The following is a 25,099-nucleotide window of genomic DNA, read 5'->3' on the forward strand; positions in this document are numbered from 1 at the left end:
ACAGAATATAGTTTTTTTAGCATTGAAACGCAACAGTTCTAGAGGAAAAAGTCCAATGTCTGCAATGGGATAGGTTAGAAAATCAGAACTGTACCCAAGCTTATGGAGTAAATCGAGCTATTTCAAACACAAAGTAAATAACCCATTGTAAAATTGAAGATGTGCAGGAATAAGTTACCCATTCAAAAATAGAAAGGGATGAAAGAGGAGAAACAATAACTACAATTTGAATAAACAGAACGCAAGAGAAGTAATTGTAAATTAATTGTAAATCATACAATCGAGCTTTGAATGGATTTGAACTACAAAGGCAAACTCCGCGGCAGTGATTTCATTCAATGAAACAAGTTTACTGCAGAAGGTTAGATTTTGTTGAAGTTAAAGTGGAGTAAATCATTAGGAAGACACAAAAAGGGCTCAACCTAGTTACACATGGAAATACTTGATGCAGACTTCATTCCAACAGCAAGCTCCATTCCCAACACAATCACTGCTCATCTTCAAGACCAGAAAGCTCGACTAATTGGTACATTCAGGAATTTTGCCTGGATTTTTGGATTCAAGATGATTATTTCATTTTATCATGCCAAAAGATGTTCAATTGATTTTCTGGTTTGTAAACTTCATAACATTTTCAAGTACTAAAACTTTACAAATGTATGTGTATATGTGATGGTAATTTATTTAAAATTCAGGAATTCTTGCTAGATTATATTTATAGGATTTACTTGTTATCGGCATATTCATTGCCATGGAACTCCCTATCCAATTACTATGTCATCTGCATTGAGGGGAAATTGTAGTATGTTTCAACGAGGAATTCCACGACGAATAGTTGTTCCTCAGGGTATAATTTTTACTTTAAGTTAAATATAAGTTAAATATAATGAGCCTCAAAGCATTAAAAAAAAATTTAATCGGGCGCAGTGGCGCAGCGGTAGTTGTAGCTTTAAAGCCTCAGAGACCCGGGTTCAACCCGGACTTAGGGTGCTGTCTGTATGGAATTTGTACGTTCTCCATGTGACCGCCTGGATTTTCTCCGGATGCTCTGGTTTCCTCCCACACTCCAAAGACGTACAGGTTTGTAAGTTAATTGGTTTCTGTAAATTGTCCCCAGTGGATAGGATAGTGCTTGTGTACGGGGTAATCAGTGGTTGACACAGACTCAGTGGGCCGAAGGGCTTTTTTCCACACTGTATCTCTAAAGTTTAAAGTCACCATTAATTTGGCACGCAGATTGTGTCTTTACATAAATGATTATTCCATTTGAGGAATAATAAATGCGTGTCAAGTTCGTAAATATTATGATCCTACAGGATTCTGCATCATTCACATTTACAAGTTATTGGCAGATTGATCGGCGAATCAAAAGAAGTAATTTAGAAAACAAACCACAAAACTGGGCGCCAATAATGCAATAAAGTGGCTACGGATGTGACATTCACTTTCACTGCAAGGCATTAAAATGACAATGCAATTTACTATAAATCCAATAAGTTCGGCCACATCCTGTCACAAACATGTTGATGTAGGATTCATTAAACCCCTTTTTTATACATTTCATTAAGTGCATGATTTATCAAAAAAATATCCAAGGCAGGCATTGTCATCTTACGCATTAAATACAATTATGAATGCAAATTACCATGAATTAAAACTGGATAGCATATCAACCATAACTAAAAGATCCTTGCAGCTTCGACACAATGCGAGTCACACACAGTATCTCCATAAACTGTAAACAAACTATTTAATAATGCAGCACCGAGCTGCAAATTAATATTTCAAAAAATATATCATTTTTCTGTCACATTCGCTGCCAATTAGAGATTGTGTCATATAAACAAGTTTTCAGGCAATCACATGCTACACTGTTAAACCTCTAAACTGAATGCCAAAATATTACCGTATAAAAAGGTAAAAACATGCTCATTTAGCAGAGTGCTAAATGGGCATGTGATTTAAGGGGGCGCTGTCCTGTGTATGGCTGCCCAGCCAGCAGCTGTCTGTCTCTTCATCTTTTTATTTTTTATTTTAGTTAGTTAAGTGTTTTGTTTGGAGGTCTAGACTTTTTTATGTGGGGGGTGGGGGGGGAAGGGGGAAACTACCTTTCAGGGTCCCTACCTGGTCGGAGAGGCGGCTTTTCGCCGGTTGCAGCTTCGACCCGTCCTCGCGGCCTACCAGCGGGCCTGGAGCGGCGTTTCCTGTCGGGGACCGCCCAGAACCTCGGCTTCGGCGGCGGCACAGCGCTGGAGCGCTATCGCGGAGCGGGCGATGCCTTGCCCGGGTCGCCGCGCTGGAGCTCCGGTGAGCTGAGGATCGCTGGGGAAAACATCGCGGAGCTGCGGGACTGTGGAGCGACCAGCTGCGGGCGGCGGCGCTGACTTTACACCGGGAGCCTGGGATCTCTAGATGAGATCGCCAGTTGTGGAGCTCCAACCGGCGCGGCCTTGTTGGCTTTGTAAGCCGCGGCCTCCAGTGCGGAAGCGGCCGTTCCAGGGTTCCCAAGCCGCTGGGAGGACTCTCCCGACGCCGGAGCAAAATCACCCGGCGAGAACGGCCTGGAACATCGGGCCTCCATAGAGGCAACTGTGGAGGCCTCAATGGGCCCGACTATGGGTGAACTGGGGTTGGGGACTGGACTTTGTGCCTTCCCTCATGGTGGGAGCCATTGTGGGGGGATGTTCTCTGTGTTTAAGACTCTTATTGGTGTTATGTCTGTATTCTTTTTTTTTGTGTGCTGCAAAATGGCAAAAAGCATTTCACTTCACTACACCTGGGTGTATGTGAATGTGACTAATAAAATATCTTTGATACCTTTGAGTGAGAGGGAAAAAACAAATAAAATGAAGCATAAAATGGACACATTTGAGATTAATGCATTTTCACCTTCTTTCTTTGCGAATCTTTCCTGATCATATCTGTTGTATGCAGCTGGAATAGGCTGTTTATTTCGAAGCGCCGGGTCCTGCAAATATTTAAAAAAAGTGAACCTTTTTATTAATATAATCACTAAAAATGTTGATTAAATGAAAAGTAAGTTTGCAGGGAAAGTGGAAAGCGTGTGATGGTCAGTACGAGTGAATCGGTCCCAATTTTATTTAAGAAATAGCAGTTTTTTGAGGTTGCACAGAAATAGCGAGCATACTTTAGTGCCAAAATAATTATTTGATAATGTTTTGATAAATTTGTCATGATGATTGTAATGTTGTACTTATCTTTATCAGTTTGCACCAGGACGACTCCCAAGTACCACTGAATATTGAGGGTAGACACAAAATGCTGGAGTAACTCTGGAGAGAAGGTATGGGTGACGTTTTGGGTCGAAACCCTGAAGGGTCTGAAACGTCTCCCATTCCTTCTCTCCAGAGATGCTGCCTGTCCCGCTGAGTTACTACAGTATTTTGTGTCTACCTTCAATTTAAACCAGCATCTGCAGTTCTTTCCTGAACGTTGAGGTACTGATACATAGATACAATATAAAACAGCAGCAAAGGAGACCATTTACTCAAATAACCCTTGGAAAGAGCTCTGCCGTTCATTGACACATCTTGACTTTTACCTCATAAGCTTGTAAGTTAGTCCTCTAAAGAACAAGACCATTTTATGGCCTTCTCAAAGTGTCTGTGGAACCTGCATACACTGATCTGCTTGTAACCGGCTCCTGATCTTCATATGTAGGAAGGAACTGGATATGCTGGTTCACACCGAAGATAGACACAAAAAGCTGGAGTAACTCAACGGGCCAAACAGCATCTCTGGAGAGAGGAAATATGTGACGTTTCAGGTTGAGACTATTCTTCAGATCTTAATAGCTCTGTGTGCTGCTGCAAGTAAGAATTCCATTGTTCCATGTCAGGACACATGACAATAAACTCTCTTGACATGCATAGAGATTCTTCTAATTTCCCTTCCACAGTGACCAATTATTTAAATCTTTAACATCTCATGTGTCATTCCAAGCAACGCATTCACCATTTTTGCTCTTTCAATGCCCTTCACAATTTCTGTCCAATTTCATAAAATGTCCTCTTAATCTTGTCTCGAAAGTTTGTCATTCTTACCATCTAACCATTCTCATCATATCATAAACATCGTAGGTGTCCCCTCCATGGCTTGCAATTATTCTTTAGGTATCAAAAACTGACATATCTGAAGCATTGGGCAGAAACCCTGCAAGCTGGAGCTCTTTTGAAGCGGTATTGGAGTAAATGGCCTCCTTTGCAACTGTTTTGTCTTGTCTCTGTGTCTCAGTGCCTCAATGTCCCATCTGGAGAAACACCACTGGACTTGAAGTCCAGTGCTTCAATCACTCAGTTACCGCAGCCATGTTTTAAAATGCTCAAGCATCAAGAGTGTTTTATTGTCATATGTCCCAGATAGAACAATGAAATTCTTATGTGCTCACATGGGCATATATGGATACAACTATTTCCACACTCGATGTTTTTACATAACAGTTATTGTAGATGTCCCACAAAAAATGTCTGAATGTTGGTTTGAGACCACCAAGGAAACGGATGCCACCATATTGCAATTTAAAAGTAAATATGCTGTTGGCTACAATGTATGAACAATGTTCAATTAACACTATGTTATATCCACTAGCTTTGCATTAACTGTGTGCTCCAGAGCTAAATGCAACATTAGCAAATGGGATATGCCAACAGAGGTTGTGACTTTCTGAAATAACTAAACCATGGAGAAGAAAATCCTGCATAATTCTTCTGTTATTTTAAAGAGATGGCCTGTCTATATTCTTGAAATCTAATTTTGGAACCAATTTTTTCAGTTTGGATGAGAGAGAGTGACAGCATCCAAGAGGGTGACACAGTGGCACAGCGGTAGAGTTGATGCCTTACAGCGCCAGAGACCCGGGTTCGATCCTGACTATGGGTGCTGCCTGTACCGAGTTTGTATGTTCTCCCCGTGACCTGCATGGGTTTTCTTCGACCCCCCCCCCCCACCCAAAGACAAACAGGTTAATTGGCTTGGTATAAATGTAAAAATTGTCCTTCGTGTATGATAGTGTTAATGTGCGGGGATCACTGGTCGGTGCGGACTCGTTGGGCCTATTTCCTCACTGTATCTCTAAACTAAACTAAAGAGTCAAGAAACATCTGTATGTTAAAGAAGATTTTATTCCGACCCAGATGGACAATGATGAAAGGCATTGTTAATTTTCTTCTTACCGGAGGCATTACGTTTTGTGGGGGCCTTTGTTCTGGTGCTCGACCTTCTTCCCGGGCTTTCACCGATTGCAAAATTGCAAAGATGTTCTTCGAAAAATTCTGTGGGAGGAATAAATATAATCAGGAGGAATGGATTTTTTAAATTAATTAAGCACAGAATAAAATGGCTTGACTCCAATTTTCCCACAAAAATTGATGCTTCCGAGGCATCCTTCACAAAAATTATCTAAGGCGCAACATAATCAAAAAGTAACTTGAACTCTATCATTTCTCAGCATGTTGCATACTGCCATCTACTGTGTACATACGGTATGGCAGGACGCTTGCATTCACAGAGTAACCTCATACATTTGATCAAAGGGATGAAATTGTATTAAAGCTACTGGATAAATAAATGCATTATCAAGAACATGCATTAGCAATTAAGATTTTTAAAGGACGTTAGAGACAAAATGCTGGTTAACACTAAAAGACACAAAGTGTTGGAGTGACTCAGTGGGGCAGGCAGCATCTCTGGAGAATGTTGATTGTTTTGGGTCGGGACCGAAAGCTGGAAGAGAGGAGAGGCAGGACAAAGCCTGGCAAGTGATAGGTGGATACAGGTGAAGGTGGGGGTGATTGGCAGATGGGTGGACAAAGGCCAGACATGAAAAGGCAAAAAAAGTGCGAGATAGAAGAATAAAATGTGAAGACAGAGGGACGTTGGTGGAAGGAGACGGGGGGGGGGGGGGGGGGGGGGGGGGGAGCGAAGCAGAAAGGGAGAAATTAGTCCAACCAGGTGGGGCACAGGGAAAAGAAGGGTGGGGGTTGGGGGAAAGAGTTGGTTGGTTGATTGTAGGTTATTTACCTAAAAATCTGAGAATTCAACGTTCAAGCGACTGGGATGTTAGTTGCCCACATTTGGTGTTCATGTTTAATATGAAGTGCTGTCCATCCAATTTGCCTGTGGCCTTACTCTGGCAATGGAGGAACCCCAGGACAGAAAGGTCAGTGTGATCTTACCTTTCCTTGTCTCTGTGACTCCATCTCTCCTTGCTATATTTAAGACGGAGTTAGATGTGGCCCTTGTGGCTAAAGGGATCAGGGGGTACGGAGAGAAGGCAGGGATGGGATACGGAGTTGGATGATCAGCCATGATCATATCGAATGGCGGTGCAGGTTCGAAGGGCCAAATGGCCTACTCCTGCACCTATTTTCTATGTTTCTAAGTCTGAACAAGGGTCTCAACCCGAAACGTCACCCGTTCCTTCTATCCTGAGATGCTGCCTGTCCCGCTGAGTTATTCCAGCACTTTGTGTCTATCTAAGGTCAGTGTGGGAATGGGAAGTATTAAAAGGCTTGGAAGCCGGAATATCCAGCAGTCTTTGGCAGACCGAGCGCAAGTGTTCGGCAAAACGAGTTTCCAATAAAATCAAATATGAGACTGTTACTGGCACCAAGGGCATTCAATGCAGCAGCCTCTGAAAGGACAATAGTAGCCTCGGAGAAAACCTTCTCAGGCAGCAGCAAGTCACATGCAGCAGACTGATTCAATTACATCAATGCCTGTCTGGCTCAAGTCAGAGGAAATCACACTACTATATAGCGGTGTAGTTCAGGATTAGGAATGTCATGGCGAAAATACAAGTGCAGCTTTTAAGCAAAGCTTCAAGTAACAAGTACAACGTGCTGGAGTAACTCAGCGAGCCAGACAGCATCTCTGGAGAAAACGGATGGGTGGCCTTTTGGGTCGGGACCCTTTTGTCAGATTGGAAGTCTCCAGTCAGAAGAAAGGTACTGACCCAAAACATCCCCTATGCATGTTCTCCAGAGATGCTGCCTGACCCGTTGAGTTACTCCAGCAGTTTGCGTTTTTTTTTGTACACCAGCATCTGCAGTTCTTTGCTCAGTTGTTTTTAAGCAACAAGATTTAGTACCTTTAAGTTTACTCAATATAAGCAGAAGAAAAATGTCCCTTCTATATATAAAAAAACTAATTGTGAAAACATACATTTGGAATATGGTCTATAAGTTGCTTCAGAGAGAAGTGGTATTATGTATGTGAATATTAAACAACCAAAGGCTCGGTGTCAAATTTTTAAACAAATCAATAATATTTTGTAGGAACTGCATCCACCAGTCATTCAATCTTTCTCACAAAACCCACAATTTTCCTTACTCAACTTATTCCAATTTGAAGGTAAATTTATCAAATTGCATTTAACAGAAATTGAAAATGGTCATATTGAATTTGAGTTGAGATTGTTAGATGCACAAGTACAATGAGGTACAGGTACAATGAAAAATCCTGCCTACAGCAGCATTACTGGCACATAGACTCAGACACATAAATTGCACGTAAAATTGCACAAGATTGTATAAAGATAAAAAACTAAAAAAAAGACAAAAATATAAAACATCATAGGAAAAAAAACCCAAGTGTGGTTGTGCAAGAGGTAGTCTGTAGTATTCCAATGTTGAGGTAAGATTAGGGCTGTGTGGTTGGTTGAGGAAACTGATTGTGATAGTAGTAGTGGTCGTGGAAAGTAGCTGTTCCTGAACATGGCGGTCGGTGCTGGACTTCAGGCTGGGCACCAAAATTGCTAATGCGAAGGGCGGCACAGTGCCCGACAGCGCCAGAGACCCGGGTTCGATCCTGACTACGGGTGATGTCTGTGCAGAGTTTGTACATTCTCTGTGCCCGCGTGCGTTTTTTACAGGTGCTCCGGTTTCTTCCCACACTCCAAAGACGTGCAGGTTTGTAAGTTAATTGGCTTTAGTAAGTTGTAAAATTGTCCCTAGTGTGTAGGATAGTGCTAGTGTATGGGGTAATCGCTGGTTGATGAAGGGTCTGTTTCTATGCTGTATCTCTAAAGTCTAAAGACTAAAAGGCAGGCTTCATGATCTCACTGCTTTTCCTTCACCAAAGGCGTCAACCCCCAAGTCCCCAAACAAGACCTAATTAACTCAACCGATTGGCTTACTTTATTAGATGCCATCCAGTAGGTCAGGGGTCGGCAACCTTGGGGCATAGGGGCCAGGACGCATGTCTGTGAGCGGATGGTGGGCCACATCTATCGCGTGTACACATGGATCCCGCCCCCATCCCGCTCCGGATGGCAGGCATCAAATCACATGTTCACAGAGGGTGCGCGGCCGTGCCAGCGGCTTTGCGAAGCATGCGGTAGTCAGCGCTCGGTACATGGTCGTGCTCGGACGCTCCGCCATTACAGCTGCCAGCGCAGGCCTCCTTGCGTCACCGCGCCTGGATGTCGTGAGGTACCGGAGATGACGGAGGTCTGCAGGCCGGGTGAATACAGGAAAAAAAAAATACGCCTATGGGCCGGATGATTTCGGGTTACGGGCCACATTCGGCCCGGGGGCCGCAGGTTGTCGACCCCTGCAGTAGGTTGTACATTTACTTCCTCCATCATTGGCGCCCCCTGGCTACAGGTCAAACCACAGCAGGCTCTCAGAATTTCTCTGATGTGACCGCCCAAAGCTATAGACACAACTAGGGGCAACTGGTTCACTGGTTCACTTCAAGTCACACGTCATCCTGACAGTACCTGGGTATAGACCTTACCCAATTTTGGGAATGCTACCCTACTGCAGAGGAGCGAGCAGTTGATTCACCGTCACCTTTTCCAAACTATTGGAGAATGGCCAATAAATGTTAGCCTTGCTGACAAGGTTCACAAGCATAAAGGAAACACACGTCATTATGAGATGACCTTTAGCTATGCTGCAGCTAAATCATTCCATACAGATCTCGGTAATCCCAAGGTCAAGAAACCTCCGCATGTGAGAGCAATGTAAATAGCTACGAAAGGTTTTGATAAATCATATCGCGGAAGCATCAAGAAAATTCACTCAAATCACTGTGCATATTTTGTTGGGGAAAATTATCATGCACTGCAGCGAAACCAGATTCAGAGCTTGTGCATTTCATTTTGGAATTTGAAACATGCAACATGAAAGAACAAGAAGGATGGGCCAACCCACGTAGAGTATAGAACAGTGCAGGACAGGAACAGACCCTTCGGCCCACAATGTCCGTACTAAACATGAAGCCAAGATAAACAAGCATCCTCTGCCTGCACGTGATGTACATCCTTCCATTCTCTGCATCTTAATGCACCTATCTAAAAGCCTCCTAAATACCACAATCACCACTCCTGGCAGCACGTCACTGCCACCTCGCCCTGCACATCTCCTTTAAACTTTGCCCCTTCACCTCAAAAGTCTCATCTTGACAATTCAAAGGTTCTCAGCCAATTCCGCACACTTGCCTTTCCCAAAGAATTCTAATAGGCTTGATGATTGTACAAGCACAAAGAAATATGGTTTAATTTAGAGAAAATTACACATTTTGTCTCCATTATTTCCTGAGCAATGCTCCTTCAATTGCAAACACGTGTTTCAAACCACCAGCAACAAAGCAAGCCCTGATTAGGACAAAAAAATCAATATTTTGAGTCTAAAATGTGCCAACAGCTGTCACCATACTTATTTCTCAATTTGTTTTAGAAAAGATCGATCAAGTTCGTTTACTTTTTGCAAATGGACTTGATAAAATCAGCAGTGACAAGTCAGTAATGGATATTTTTTTGGAATACTTCCATCTTTTATTTGGATACTTTCGTGTCACGTTTTACATGTTACTGGATCTGAAGAGCTTGAGTTTTTAAGAGGGATTGGATTCATCAGGGAGAGAAATAGAATTACAGACTAGACTAAGGTGGGAGGGGATAGATTTAATAGGAACCTGAGGAGCGACTTTTTCACAGAGGGTGGTGGGTGTACGGAACGAGCTGTCAGAGGAGGTACTTGAAATAGCTACTATTACATTTAAAAGACATCTGGACAGGTTCATGGATAGGAAAGGTTTAGAGGGATATGGGCAAAATGCAGGAAGGTGGGACTAATATACATGGGCATCTTGGTCAGCATGGGAAAGTTGTGCCGAAGGGCTTGTTTCCATGGTGTATAATTCTATGACAACAGCAATGTGCATTCTTAAGCACAGATTAAAATATGATATTAACTTTATTAAACATGTTAATCTAGTTTGAGGGTTGCTCCCCATGCATTTAATTTAGAGTTCGAGACACAGCATGAAAAAAGGCCCTTCGACTCATCTAGCCCAGGCCAACCATCTATCACCCATTCTCATTAGTTCTATATTATCCCACTTCAAACACAAACACAATATAAAAAGTATATAAGGAACACAGTTGATTCAATAAATATCGGTTGATAACTTGTAACCTTCCTTTGGATTTCCAAGTTCTTGTGCTATTTTGTTTATAGTCCTTAGGGAAAATAATAGGACTTGATGAATGATGGCAAATTCTAAATTTTGGGAATGGAAAACAAAATTAAAACAGATATGTATCTTTAGTTTCTCATGATTACAATCTTGTTTGGTTTACAAGAATATACTCAAAAATTGCTTTATAAAATCTCTCTATTGTTTTCACCACATAACCAATTTTTAAGCATATTGAACTGCCTAAGCTTCTACGTTCATTGTTGTGAAACATTACGTTGATGCATAAATGTCAGCTCCAGGCCAGCCAACACATTACATGTTCAGTTTCAGTTAAAATCAAAATTGGAAAATGTAAACTTAAACTAACCAAGTTCCTCAAGAGTCAATCTTATTCAATGTTGTAGTATACTGCCTTTCAAATTCAAACCAAGATAGATGTTATCCTCAATCTAAAAGCATAAACCCTCTCCGGATTACAGCTCTTCAGTACAAAGTGGCATTCGGCTGACTCAGTAAAAGCCAGCAATTAAATACGTGCTCCTATACAGCGGCACGGTGGTGCAGCTGGTAGAGCCGCTCCCTTGGAGCGTCGGACACCTGGGTTCGATCCTGACCTCGGCCACTGTCTGTGTGAAGTTTGCACGTTCTCCCTGTGATCGGGTGGGCTTCCTCTGGGTGCTTCACTTTCCTCCCACATCCCAAAGACGTGCGGGTTTGTAGGTTAATGGGCCCTCTGTAAATTGCCCCTCGTGTGCAGGGAGTGGATGAGAAAGTGGGATAACGTAGAAGTCGTGTGAGTGGGTGAACGATGGTCGGCGTGGACTTGGTGGACTGAAGGGCCTGTTTCCATGCTGTAAACTAAAGGTGGTAACCCCATGGAACGCAAGAGCAATCATACGGATTAATTCCCCTGAACTCACCTTGCCAGTGCTTTGGAGAATGGTAGTTCTTGTCCGCCATACCCTCTCTCTACTGACAATATCTCTGGTTACGTCTACTTCAGAATCTACAAAACTTCTTTGTTTCAAAGCTGCAATATCATCATCCAGATCCGTCTTTATAGTGGACCGTTTCTTTGCCATAATCTTGGCCTTAATAGCAGCAATCTTTTCCACAGACATGGCCTCTGATAATGACCTAGAAGCACAAAACAATCAAAAACTGAAACTAAATTGCCCAATTACAATTTTTATATAAATCTATAATGGATATGAACAATCCAATTTGAGCATTAAATTATTACAGCATATAAAACATTAGAGAGATTTAATTTTTATGGTCAGCACCAAATAAATAAACTTTTGGGAATTTTTTTTTTAAATAGACTGGCATATTTGTGTGATACTATTTATACATTTAGATTTTTAATTGGTCTTTAGTATGATATCCTGAAATTTACTGCCTGTCATTCTGCAGTTGTCAATGTGTGCACATAAAGAGAAACACTGAGGAAAAAATAAAGTTTAATTATTGTTTAATCTGCTTTTGTCGTGTTGAATGAGGAACAGATATGGGCAAAACAAGTTTAGGCAAAATGTTTAAGAAGGAACTGCAGATGCTAGAAAATCGAAGGTAGACAAAAATGCTGGAGAAACCCAGCGGGTGAGGCAGCATCTATAGAGCGAAGGAAATAGGTAACGTTTCGGGCCGAAACCCTTCTTCAGACTTCCTCTGACTTCACAATTTGCAGGTCTTCAATCTGGTCTCACGCCTTCTGCTTTAATCTTTAGACTTCATTCCAACCATCTGCTGTCAAACCCCCTCCACCCCCACCCCCCCTCACCCCCTCTCCTCAGTGTCTACCAATGAACTGCCATGCTTTGTCCTGCCTCTCCACTCTCCAAGCTTTCTGCCCTGCCCCACTCCCCCATCCACTCAATTAGTCTGAAGAAGGTTCCCGACCCGAAACATCACCGATCCATGTTCTCCAGAGATTCTGCCCGAGATCCTGCCGAGTTACTCCAGCATTTCATGTCCTTCAAATCAGCAGATGCAGTTCATTACTTCTACAGTTCTACCACGTCACTGTGCCATGGTAGAGCTGCTGCCTCACAACGCCAAAGACCCGGGTTCGATCTTAACTACGGGTTCCGTATGTGTGCAGTTCGCACGTTCTCCCTGTAACCGCATTGGTTTCCTCCAAGTGCTCCGATTTCCTCCCACATCCCAAAGGCGTGTGGGTTTGTAGGTTTATTGGCCTCTACAAAATTGCCCTGAGTGTGTAGGGAGTGGGTGCAGAGGTGGGATAAGGATAACATAGAACTAATGTGAAGGAGTGATCAATGATTGGTAAGGGCTCAGTGGGCCGAAGGGCCTGCTCCCATGCTGTATCTCAAAATCAAATTGACAGAATTCTGGGTGACAAAGGATATATTTAGGGTTTGATGAAAAAAAGGAAGCGTGTGGAGGCAAGTGAAAATAGAACAAACCCTTGAGGAGTAAAAAGTGTGTAGAAGAGCAATTATGGGGGAAAAGACAGGCTACGAAATATCACTCAAGAATCTCAAGGTATTTTATAAGCATATTGGGAGCAAGGGGGGGAAACTCGGGAAAGAGTGGGTCCCCTTGGGTGGATCAAAGGGACAATCTGTACTTGGAGCCAGAGCATGCGGGTTCCTTCCTTCTCCGACATCTCTGATTTATATGATTTGTAATCAGGAAACATGAGATTTTATTTGATAGAGATGGGATTATGTGAAAGCAGCAAAGCTAAAGTTAACAGGACATTTTTTTTTTAAATGGTTTAAAAACTCAGCAGGTCAGGCAGCATCTGTAATAATAATGGACAGACAACCCTCCACAGATGCTGCCAGATCCACTGACTTCCACCAGCAGTTTGTATTTAGCTCAAGATTCCAGCAACTGCGTTCTCTTGCGTCTCACAATCAACAGGTCACATTTCATATTAGAAATAATGCAACTTACCGACCCCCCCCCCCCCCCCCCACAGTCTGAAATTGTGCTCGTCAATTGCAAATAATTGGGTTGATTTTTTCACCTTACTGCAGAATCTCCACTGACCATGAAATGTTTGTGGGATTGAGTTTACCTGATCTGCTCTGTCTGTACAATGCCTTCCTTGTGGCCTTCCAACCGAGCTGCCAAGCGCTCTTTGTCAAGTCGCACGCGCTCTTCATCCTAATTAAAAGAAACATCTTAGTTCTTAACAATCAGAGCTGCCACATCATTGTGAAATATATAGGCCAATATTCTCGTCACAGTTCAATCTCAAATCATTCAGATAATTTCAAAATATTTACATGGAAAAACTTTAGTTACCTGTTTTGATGTTTAGCAGTAAATACAGCTCAGATTTGTGCACCAATCTGTCATGTTTTTTTATGTTAACTCTATTTTAACTCCATTTTTATGCAAGTCAAGTTTATTGTCATATGCGTAAGTATGGTGAGGTACAAGTACAATGAAAATCGTGCTTGCAGCAGCATCACAGACTCGGACAAACATACAAATGCATAAATTGTACATTAATTATACATGTACAATTTCTAAAAGCAAGATTGTGCCAAAACAAAGATCAAGACATTTGGGGGGGAAAGCTGGTCGTCCATCGAGTTCCTGTGTCAATGTAGGATTAGGGTTTTGTGGGTTCGTTCAAGGACTTAACAATTGAAGAAAAGTAGCAGTTTCTGAAGCTGGTGGTGTCGGACTTCAGGCTTCTGTACCTCCTGCCAGATGGTGGCAGTGAGAAGAGGGCATGGTGGGGACCCCTGACGATAGATGCTGCTTTGTTGAGGCGGTACCTCATGTGGAAGCTTGTGATGGAGGGGAGGACTGTGCCCATGATGGACTGGGTTGAGTCTACCACTCCATGCATCCTCTTGTTTTCCTGTGCATTTTACATGCCATGAGCTCCCTCACGTGGTAAAATAACCTTGGTTCTGATGACAAATGCAATCCCTTAGATTGAAGTGTTCTATATGTGTTTTAAAGCAAAGTCTTTTTCCCATGACAATTGACGAGCACAAGGTTGTGAAAAATTACAGCAGGATCTTGATCGATTGGTCAGGTGGGCTAAGGAATGGTTGATGGGAGTTTAATACAGGGAAATGTGAGGTGTTGCATTTAAGTCTAACATGGGCAGGACCTACACAGTGAATGGTAGGCCTCTGGAAGTGTTGTAGTACAGAGGTATCTAGGAGTACAGGTACATGGTTCCTTGAAGGTGGAGTCGCAGGTAGATAGGGTAGTCAAAAAAGCTTTTGGCATATTGGCCATCAGTCAGAGTATGGAGTATAGAGGTCATGTTGCTGTTGTATAAGATGTTGGTAAGGCCACATTTAGAGACTATGGTGTTCAGTTCTGGGCACCATGTTATAGGAAATATGTTGTCAAGCTAGTAAGAGTACAGAGAACATTTACGAGGATGTTGCCAGGACTCGAGGATATGAGCTATAGGAAGAGGTTGAGTAGGCTGGGACTCTATTCTTTAGAGCTGAGGAGGAGATGGGGTGATCTTAAAGAAGTGTATAAAATCATGAGAGGAATAAATCAGGTACATGCAGAGTCTTGCCGAGAATAGGTGACTCAAGGACCAGAGGCACGTTTAATATGAAGAGGAAACGATTTAATAGGAATCCGAGGGGTAAAATGTTCACACAAATTTTTCACACCTGATCTATTCCTCTCATGATTTTATACACCTCTTTAATGATTTATGTGTCATTCCTAACTGTCACTATGTCATGTTGTCACTAGCAGGTGGAGCAACAAGGCAAATTCCTTGTGTATGAATACTTGGCCAATAAACTTATTCATTCATTCAAAAGGGGGGTGGGTGTATGGAACAAGTTTCCAGAGGAGGTAGATGAGGCAGGGACTATCCCAACATTTAAGAAACAGTTTGACAGGTACATGGATAGGACAGGCTTGGAGGGATATGGGCCAAACATGAGCAGGTGGGACTAGTGTGGCTGGGACATGTTGGCCTGTTGTGTGCTGGTTGGGCCAAAGGGCCTGTTTCGACACTGTATCACTCTATCCTCCTCACTATATAGATCTAAACTTGTCCCAGGCTAAGTTATTCATGTTAGGATTCATGTTAAGTCCTGATTACCCAACACTCCATTCCATACATACCATTGCTTTCCCTCTGTAAAGCATTGAGATGCACAACAACTGTTTTCTCTCGCCTTCAACCTTCCAACTTTGCTCACCGTTCATTCCAAACCCATCGCACATGAGCACTGCCAACCTCAGCCACAGTCCTTACAAATCTTTCCAATTACCGCAACTTCTTCACTTGCAAAGAACTTTAAAACTATTTCATCCCGTACATGTTTGTGTCTCTGTTCTTAACTGCGACATAGTCAGCCATTTGTTTTCTCCAGTGCAAAACACCCGAGAATGTTTCATATAATAGTGGGCCTATATAAAGTAAAACTAATTTACAAGGTATTAAATGCAAAACAAGCATAAATAGACAGCTGCAAACTGATAGGGTCTATTTACCACACACAAACTGCACATTCAACTATTAATTTGCATTTTCTTATTAACTGATGAATCCCCACATCTCTATATTTCATGTTTAATAGCCAGATATAAATCTACACACTCCTACAAGATCTCTTGAATATGAAAGAGTAGTTGGTTACATTCTCAGTACTAAATACAATTGTCAGGATAACAAAAGCCAAAATCAGGAGTACATTAATCATTCTCACCATCAAAGCATGATGGATACAAACTTTTGCGTAAGCCACAAGGGCAGAATGGATGGAAAAGTCAGTCTGAATTAAAACATCAATTTTGGGAGCAAGGACACAATCATGGGTCTCACTCAACATGTAAAGGAAGAGCAAGAGAAAGGAGCAGCAGGGAGTTAAGAACTCAGCAAATTAATCCTTGCAGAAAAGCGATCTTGACACTAAATGTGTAGAAAGGAACTTCAGATGCTGGTTCAGACTGAAGATAGACATAAAATGCTGGAGTAACTCAGCGGGTCAGGCAGCATCTTTGGAGAAAAAGAATAGGTAGCATTCTGGGTCGGAACCCTTCCTCAGACTGAAATTAGAGGAGGTGCAAGTAAACCTCTGCCTCACTTGAAAGGATTGGTCTTGAAAAGTTTCAATCTGAGGAAGGGTTCCGACCCAAAACATCACCCATTCTTTTTCCCCACCCGCTGAGTTACTCCAGCCGGTCTATCTTTGGAGTAACTCTTTGATGCTGTCTGTCTTTGACACTAAATATATAGTGTTATGATTAACATTCCCAAGCAATAATGCCCACATTGTCATCGGGTCATACAGCGTGGAAACTAATCCTGGAAACACATGGAAACAGGAAACAGGTCCTTCAGCCCAACATGCCCACACCGGCCAACATATCCCAACTACATTAGTCGCACCTGCCCGCGTATGGTCCTGTAGAGGACAGCATGGTGGCGCAGCAGTAGAGTTGCTGCCTTACAGCGCTTGCAGCGCAGGAGACTCGGGGTCGATCCCGACTACGGGTGCTGTCTGTACGGAGTTTGTACGTTCCCCCTGTGACTGTGTAGCTTTTCTCAGAGATCATCAGTTTCTTCCCACACTCCAAAGACGTACAGGTTTGTAGGTCAATTGGCTTGGTATAAATGTAAATTGTCCTTAGTGTGTGTAGGATATTGTTAATGTGTGGGGATTGCTGGTCGGTGTGGATTCGGTGGGCCAAAGGGCCTGTTTCCGTACTGTATCTCTAAACTAAACATTTAAACAAATCGGAAATTGTAGAAGCCAATTACCTCTATCCTGGGTTTTTTAAATTCTGATGATATTTCTTCAGCTGCCCTTTTAACTGTTGGTTCACAAACACAAGAGAAGTAGGCAAAAAATAAATCGTAGTGTTCAGAATTTAAAGAATTCTATTTCAAAAGGTTTCATGTTTATTTTCGGAAAAAAATCATAAATACCTTGTGTCGATCGCTGCAAACCAATTTCTAGCGGGGCACTTCTGTCTATGCTCGCAGATGATGCTGGGGAAATTAATTACAAGCATGAAAAAGTCTGCAACTGGAAATATCAGCGAGCCAACATTTTTTTTAGCAATACTCAAGGATATTCAAAATGAGCCAAGGATCCAATATAAAATTTTACAATAACAATGAGAAAATTAACAACTCAATTGTGACAAAACACATTTACAAACAGAATTATGAAATACTATATTAATAAATTCAAGTCTTTTCTAGTAAATTATCAAGAACGCACAAAATTCATATTTCTCCTTTCTACCCTCGCAGCACTTTTAAATGTCAATATGAGGAAGCAATTTTGTGTCTTTGGTGTAGGTTATATCATTTAGCTCTGCTCGGCTTTCATAACATTTAGATTTTTACCAGAGCATTTTTAATAATACTGCAGTATAGGAATTGCACATAGAAGAACACCTTTATTCTGATGAGTTGATGCTAATGCCATTAATCCAGTGTTTTGCTCGAGGTATGGTCTACTGGTACCTCTAAAATGTTCAAACTAAATTTTCAAATTAGCAGAATTTTAAGTGTAAATTATTTTAATAATGTTTAACTATTAATAATTGTTGATTTGATACTATTGTTAGTTTATGAAATTAGAAATTGCTTGGTCACAAAACCAAAACAGATATGTGTACCTAAACCTTTTTATCTACAAAAAGCATTGTATAAATCCCTTATCTAATTCATCATCATTTCTGCAATATTTTAAACATCAAACTAGCATAATTAATTCGTTTTGGTTATAATTCAGTTTAGTTTATTGTCACGTGTACTGAGGTACAGTGAAAAGTTTTTGTTGTGTGCTATCCAGATGCACATATAGCATGGAAATAGGCCCTTTGGCCCACCGGATCCACACTGACCACCAATCACCTGTTCACCCTAGTTCTATTTAATTCCACATTGGCATCCACTCCCTACACATTAGAGGTGTACAGTGTTATTATACAGTGTGTTATTATATATTGTGTTATTATACATAGAATTATACAGTGACCCGCACTACTTGGGAGGAAACTGGAGCACCTGGAGAAACCCCACACAGGCGGCAGCTCTACCAGCTGCGAGGCTGTGTCATCGTTCCAAGTTTTGCAAATTAAAAATCAGAGACACAGAGGAACAAAAGCAACAATTTAGCCATCAACAATGAACTGGTTTTTAAGAATGAACATTCCACATCTTTGTAAAGAGCAGGGTATTATTTTTGCTATTTTTGACAAAGTCAGCAAGGCTCCAGTTAATGCAAAAACACATCAAGGCTTCTGATGTTTGATACAAAATGTCTCCATAAATTATCTTTAAGCTTTGAAAACTTAAAAAGGTGATGGTTAAAAATGTTAATTTGCCAGAGGAAGGCAAAGTGCACAACACTAAAGTATTGTCTCCGAAAGAAAAGAGATTATAAATTGAGTATTACTCTGTGTTAGATCCCCCAAAAAAGCGAGCAAATTGAGAGGATACAATCCCCAAAAAGGCACATCAAATAGTCCAAGGGCGGGTATAGCAAAGAATCATAAAATATAAATGTCATGGCATCCAGCATGGGGGAAGGCTTATCAGAAATCTCTGCACTTGGAGGTCCAAAACAAATTTGGTTCCAGACTTTGACTGCTCTGAATAAGCATGGTTTGAGAGTTCTACGGGAGATATTTGGACGAGTACTTGATTCACCAAACCACAGGAGACAGGGACCAACTATTGATAAATGGGGATGAGCATAGATGTGCATTTGATAGTCAGCATGGACATGGTGAGTCAAAGCAGTTGTTTATCGTGCTGTATGATTCTACAAGACAACCAGAAACATTGCAAGTGGAAAATGTTTTTTAGATATGCTCATGAAATCAATGCAGATTAATAAGCAGGTTTCACTGCTTCTAATAATTAAGGCATACTTACATGTTTCACCATTTAAGTAGCTAAGTAAATCCTTTCTGTCTGGTCTTCGCACCACAGGAATATTCTCCGTCTATTTAAAAATTGGAACATAGTGGTCATTACTTAAAAATGAACAGTAAATTGTTTTCGTAACAGTTACTCTAATGGTGACTGAACTCCACAATATTAAAAGAGAGTACTTCCTTGCCCCTATTTCTGTGATCCTTTTCAACTCCTCTGCTACTAATACCGAGGGCTCGGGAAGCACTGTCTGCTTATTGCAGGTCCTTCTCACAACTTTAAGGTGAAGGGGAAAAGATTTAATAGGAATCTGAGGGGGTAACTTTTTCACACAAAGGGTGGTGGGAGTATGGAACGAGCTGCCAGAGGAGGGAGTTGAGGCAGGGACTATCTCAATGTGTAAGAAACAGTTAAACAGGTACATGGATAGGACAGTCTGAAGAAGGGTTTCGGCCCGAAAAGTAGCCTATTTCTTTCGCTCCATAGATGCTGCCGCACCCGCTGAGTTTCTCCAACACTTTTGTCTACCAACATGAATGGGACAGGTTTGGAGGGATATGGGCCAAATGCAGACAGGTGGGACAAGTGGAACAAGAATTGTTGGCTGGTGTGGGCAAGTTGGGCCAAGGGGCGTGCTGTACGACTCCATGACTCCTCCTTCCTACTTTCCCCTCAGTTCAATAACTGTGCACCTGAGGAATGTTATGTGTAAGCAGTGGGTTTTTTTTGTGGACAAAAAGGTACCCCTACTTACATGGGCTTTCAAACAACATTCCACATACTTTCACATAAGGCACCGTACTTTAATATTGGGAAATCAAACCCAGACTTTACTGCCTATTTTTTTTAAAACATCACACCCCGTCCACATAACCCATTACATCTCCTAAAACTCCTTGCCACAGCTCATATGCTGGTATTAATTTCAATACCTATTATCAGCAGATTTTTTTTCGTTTCTAATTGAAGGAACAAATTTACTCAATTTGGGGTCACTTGGAAGTGAGAAGATTGAAAATAAAATATAAAGTGTGCCCTAGATCCTTGTGCACAAATGTCTGCTTTCAGTGCATTGTAAAGTGGTGGCAAGTATATTGTTTCTTCAGTAACTTTAGAGATACAGTGTGGAAACAGGCCCTTCGGCCCACCGAGTCCACAGCGACCAGCAATCCCCTAGTTCTATCCTACACACTAGGGACATTTTTTTTTTACAAAAGCCAATTAACCTACAAACCTGTATGTCTTTGGAATGTGGGATTATACTTGTGGTTCTATGCACATTAAATGTAAAATGTGCTCATTCTTATTTTTTGCTCACTTTCTTTTTCCAGACTGAAAATGTCAGAAGAAAACACAACTACCTACCCTTCATCATGGAATTGTTAAAGACTTTGGCGGAACACCAACAGTGAATACCACTAGTAGAAAAGGCAAGTGACTTTGCACTGAAAATAATGCTTATTTCTTGGCTGTGTAGACAAAGCGGTTTAAATCCACCAGGCTAATGTAAATAATGATTGAATGTTGCATGTGTCTGTCTAATAGAGATGTGAAGATAGCTTGTTCAGGGTATACATGTCATGCATGTGATTCAGAAGAGTTGTTTGGGGAAAGTTATATAAACAAAACAACCCATTATCTTCTCAGCAAGCAAATAAAAAACAAGTCAATATTGATGCCAATGAAATTTATAGAACCACTGTAGTAATCAGATATACGGATAGGCAGGGTTTAGAGGGCCTGTGTCTGTCTAATAGAGATGAGATAAAAGCTTGTTCAGGGAATATATATCATGCATGTGATTCAGAGAAGTTGTTCGGGGAAAGTATCAAAACAAATAAACTATTATCCTCTCAGCAAGTTGTTGTTCATTTGTGTAGCTTGATTGTAATTCCGTACTGCATCCTCTGTTCTAGGTGTGGACGCCTATATAGCGGCGAGACCAAACATGGGCTAGGCGATCGTTTCGCTGAACATCTCCGCTCAAACCCACATGCAGCAACTAGACTGTGGAACAGCATACCTCTTCTCATCAGAACTGCCCCCTCCATCGACTCTTTTAAGTCGAGACTTAAAATTCATCTTTACTCTCAAGCCTTTCTTGATGTCCTGAGGGAGGGCTATATGTATGTATTTATGTATGTACTTAATCTATGAACCACTGTTGTATAACATTATTTATATGTTAAGCTATATTTAAGAGGGAGTTAGATGTGGCCCTTGTGGCTAAAGGCATCAGGGGGTATGGAGAGAAGGCAGGTACGGGATACTGAGTTGGATGATCAGCCATGATCATATTGAATGGCGGTGCAGGCTCGAAGGGCCGAATGGCCTACTCCTGCACCTATTTTCTATGTATCTATTAGTACCTCCACCAATATAAAGCACTTTGGTTAACAAGAGTTGTTTTTTAAATGTGCTATAGAAATAAAAGTGACTTGACTTGAATTCCTGGTTGCTAAACACTTTAACTCCCCCTCCCATTCTGACCTTTGTGTCCTGGGACTCCTCCACTGTCAGAGTGGGGCCCAGGGCAAATTGGAGGTACAGCACCTCATATTTTGCATGGGCAGCTTAAACCAGCATCTGCCAATCCTTCTTACACATTACAACCATTATATTGACCTCGAACCTCAAGTAACCCTTGCTTTCCCTCTCTCTCCATCACTCCCCCATCTTTGTTCTCCGACCACTCTGACCGTCACCTTAGCCAATCTATTCTATTCTACATTTTCCTTGATCCTCGACCCTTTGATGTCTCATTTTCACACCTTGCCCTTCCATATCCCTACATCTCCCTCTCCCCTGACTCTCAGTCTGAAGAAGGGTCTTGACCCAAAAGGTCACCCATTCCGTCTTATCAGAGATGCTGCCTGTCACGCGGAATTACTCCAGAATTTTGTGTCTGTCTTCCGTATATAGTAAACCCTTGTATTTATGGACATCTTTATAATGGATTTTGGTTATAGTGGACAGACCTACCAAACTGCAACGCCAGGCTGGACTGCCCATGCCACCCCCATCTGCTGCCTCAATTTTATTGTTGGATCTCTACACATGAAATGGCATATATTATACTGAGTTATGGTGGATAATCGGCAATACGGACACCATTGCCTCCCACTATGGTCCATTATAACGAGGGTTGCTGGAGTACGATTTGATTTGACTGGATAACACAAGCAAAAGCTTTTCACTCTATCTCAGTGCACGTGACGACATACACCCACGCCTTGATGAGTCTACCATATATCCACACAAACACTTAGGATTTAGCATGTTCATTCGAAAGGTTTAAGTTTACAACAAGTAAAGAATACTTACTGCAGCGCGCCGCACATACACAGGATGAGAAAGATGAACATTGTTTAGCAGGAATAAAATGGAATCCAAAGTATAATACTCCCTTGGCTGACCTTCCTTCCCCGTCCTGCAAGAAGAACAAAACTGGAATCAGTGAAAAGATACGCACAGAATAAAAACTAAAAGCATCATGGAGTTAAGGGCCTGTCCCACTTTCACGACCTAATTCATGACCTCTGCCGAGTTTGCCCTTGACTCATACTCGCAGCATGGTCGTCACGAGGTCATAGGTAGGTCGTAGCAGGCCGTGATGTTAGTCGTAGGTACTCGTGGCATCAGTAGGTCAGGGCGTTTTTCTAGGCTGATGAAAAATGTCCACGAGTAAAAAAGGTTGTGAATTAGGTCGTAAAAGTGGGACAGGCCCTTAACAATGCTTCAGCTATTATCAAACTTACACTTTTACATAAAAGTGCTAAATTAATATTCAAATGCTCCAATGATACACCCAAATGGCAGTTGTGGGAAAAGGCAGCAAATTAAAAAGCAACTGGCTTCCAAGAAAAGATGATTATTAACATTCAACTAGAGGGAAAGATCATATACACTTGCAAATAATTTAGTTTAGTTTAGTGATACAGCGCGGACACAGGTCCTTCGGCCCACAGAGTAACAATTTACAATATTTACTGAAGCCAATTAATCAACAAGCCTGATCATGTTTGGAGTGTGGGAGGAAACCGGAGCACCCGGAAAAAGTACATGTAGTCACAGGGAGAACGTAGAAACTCTGTACAGATACCGCCCGAAGTCAGGATTGAGCCTAGGTTTATGGTGCTGTAAGGCAGTAACTCTACCACTGCGCCATCGTTGTGCCACATTCTCAGTGGGAGATTGGTGCAGATATCAATTGAAGCAGGTTGATAGAGGTTTTAAGAGGAGGCAAAATAAATTATGGTCTCCAAAATCTTGCCACCTGATTCACATTGCTACTCAGTAGTACAAGCTTACATGCAGACAGGTCTATGCAGCATCTGGGAAATATATTCTTCTGAAAGTTTGTGGCAAGTAACTGTCTTAAAAAGGTCCACCTCGGCTACTTCTTAGATTAACAGACACCATGACACAAAAATAATGGTGATATGAGGACAAGTGTTCAAATGCTTCGTTTAAAATAGGTTTAAGTGGTATCTTAGGAGAACAGATCTGCAAGGATGTCTGTGATAGGCAATACTCATACAACATCGCTAGGCTGTGTGCTCAGCCCCCAGCACTACTCTTTCTATACTCACACTGTGTAAACAGCACAGCTCCAATGCCATCACTAACAAGTCCACCATTCCAATAACGTTGAGTGCAAGAAGGGAACCAGGAAAGATAATCTGGTTGAATGGTGCCAGAACAACAATCTTGCTCTCAATATTGCAAGGCCAAGGAGTTAATTGTTGAGGAAGGGAAAACCAAGAATCCATGAAGCTCTCTTCATCAGCAGGATGTCAATGAAGGAAGTCACCAGCTTCAAGTTCCTGTGCATGCACAACTCTGAAGATGTCCTTAAAGAAAGCTTCTCAACCACCAAGGTCTGACGAGATTTGTCATGTCGCCGAATACTCTCTTGAACATTGACGGGTGTACGGTGGAGAGCATACTGACTGGCTACATCACGACCTGGTTCAGTAACTCCATCACCCAAGAAAAGAAAAAGGGTGGCTAAGGTGAACGTTGGTCCATTGGAGGGTGAGACTGGAGAGTTGTTGGTGGGGAACATGGAAATGGCAAAGGCATTAAACGAGTATTTTGTATCAGTCTTCACCATAGAAGACACAGAAAATATTCCAACGCTGGATAAACAGGGGGCGGTAGGAATGGAGGAGCTAAATACTATTAAGATCACCAAGGAGGTGGTATTAGGGAAATTAATGAGACTGAAGGAGGATAAATCCCCTGGGCCTGATGGATTACATCCAAGGGTCTTGAGGGAGATAGCGGTGGGGATTGTGGATGCATTGGTGATAATTTTCCAAAACTCCCTGGAGGCAGGAACGGTCCCAGTGGATTGGAAAATGGCCAATGTAACACCTATATTTAAAAAAGGAAGTAAACAGAAGGCGGGTAACTATAGACCGGTTAGTCTAACATCGGTGGTGGGTAAAATGTTAGAGACAATTATTAAAGAAACACTAACGGGGCACTTGGATAAACATGACTTCATCGGACAGAACCAGCATGGTTTTGTGAAGGGGAAGTCCTGTTTAACGAATCTGCTCGAATTCTTTGAGGAAGTAACAACCCGGGTGGATAAAGGGGAACCGGTGGATGTGGTATACTTGGACTTCCAAAAGGCTTTTGACAAGGTGCCACATAAGAGACTATTGCTAAAAATAAAGAATTATGGGATTGGGGGTAATATATTAGCATGGGTAGAGGATTGGCTAACAAATAGGAAGCAGAGAGTGGGGATAAATGGTTCATACTCGGGAT

The 25,099-nt window shown here is 41.8% G+C and overlaps 1 protein-coding gene across 1 annotated transcript in view; it reads right to left on the minus strand.

The window, feature by feature from the left end:
• cdc73 (cell division cycle 73) overlaps positions 1-25,099 on the minus strand; it is a 275,800-nt gene that overhangs the window by 236,100 nt on the left and 14,601 nt on the right. Inside the window, exons 2-9 of the mRNA XM_033027996.1 lie at positions 22,643-22,748; positions 19,319-19,388; positions 17,354-17,416; positions 17,186-17,238; positions 13,496-13,584; positions 11,367-11,583; positions 5,193-5,291; positions 2,890-2,968 (exon numbers count right to left, since the gene is read on the minus strand). Of these exons, the coding sequence (XP_032883887.1) occupies positions 2,890-2,968; positions 5,193-5,291; positions 11,367-11,583; positions 13,496-13,584; positions 17,186-17,238; positions 17,354-17,416; positions 19,319-19,388; positions 22,643-22,748 (776 nt within the window). The remainder of the gene's footprint in view (positions 1-2,889; positions 2,969-5,192; positions 5,292-11,366; positions 11,584-13,495; positions 13,585-17,185; positions 17,239-17,353; positions 17,417-19,318; positions 19,389-22,642; positions 22,749-25,099) is intronic.

The sequence above is a fragment of the Amblyraja radiata genome, chromosome 10 (genome assembly GCF_010909765.2).
Source record: "Amblyraja radiata isolate CabotCenter1 chromosome 10, sAmbRad1.1.pri, whole genome shotgun sequence".
Classification (NCBI taxonomy): domain Eukaryota; kingdom Metazoa; phylum Chordata; class Chondrichthyes; order Rajiformes; family Rajidae; genus Amblyraja; species Amblyraja radiata.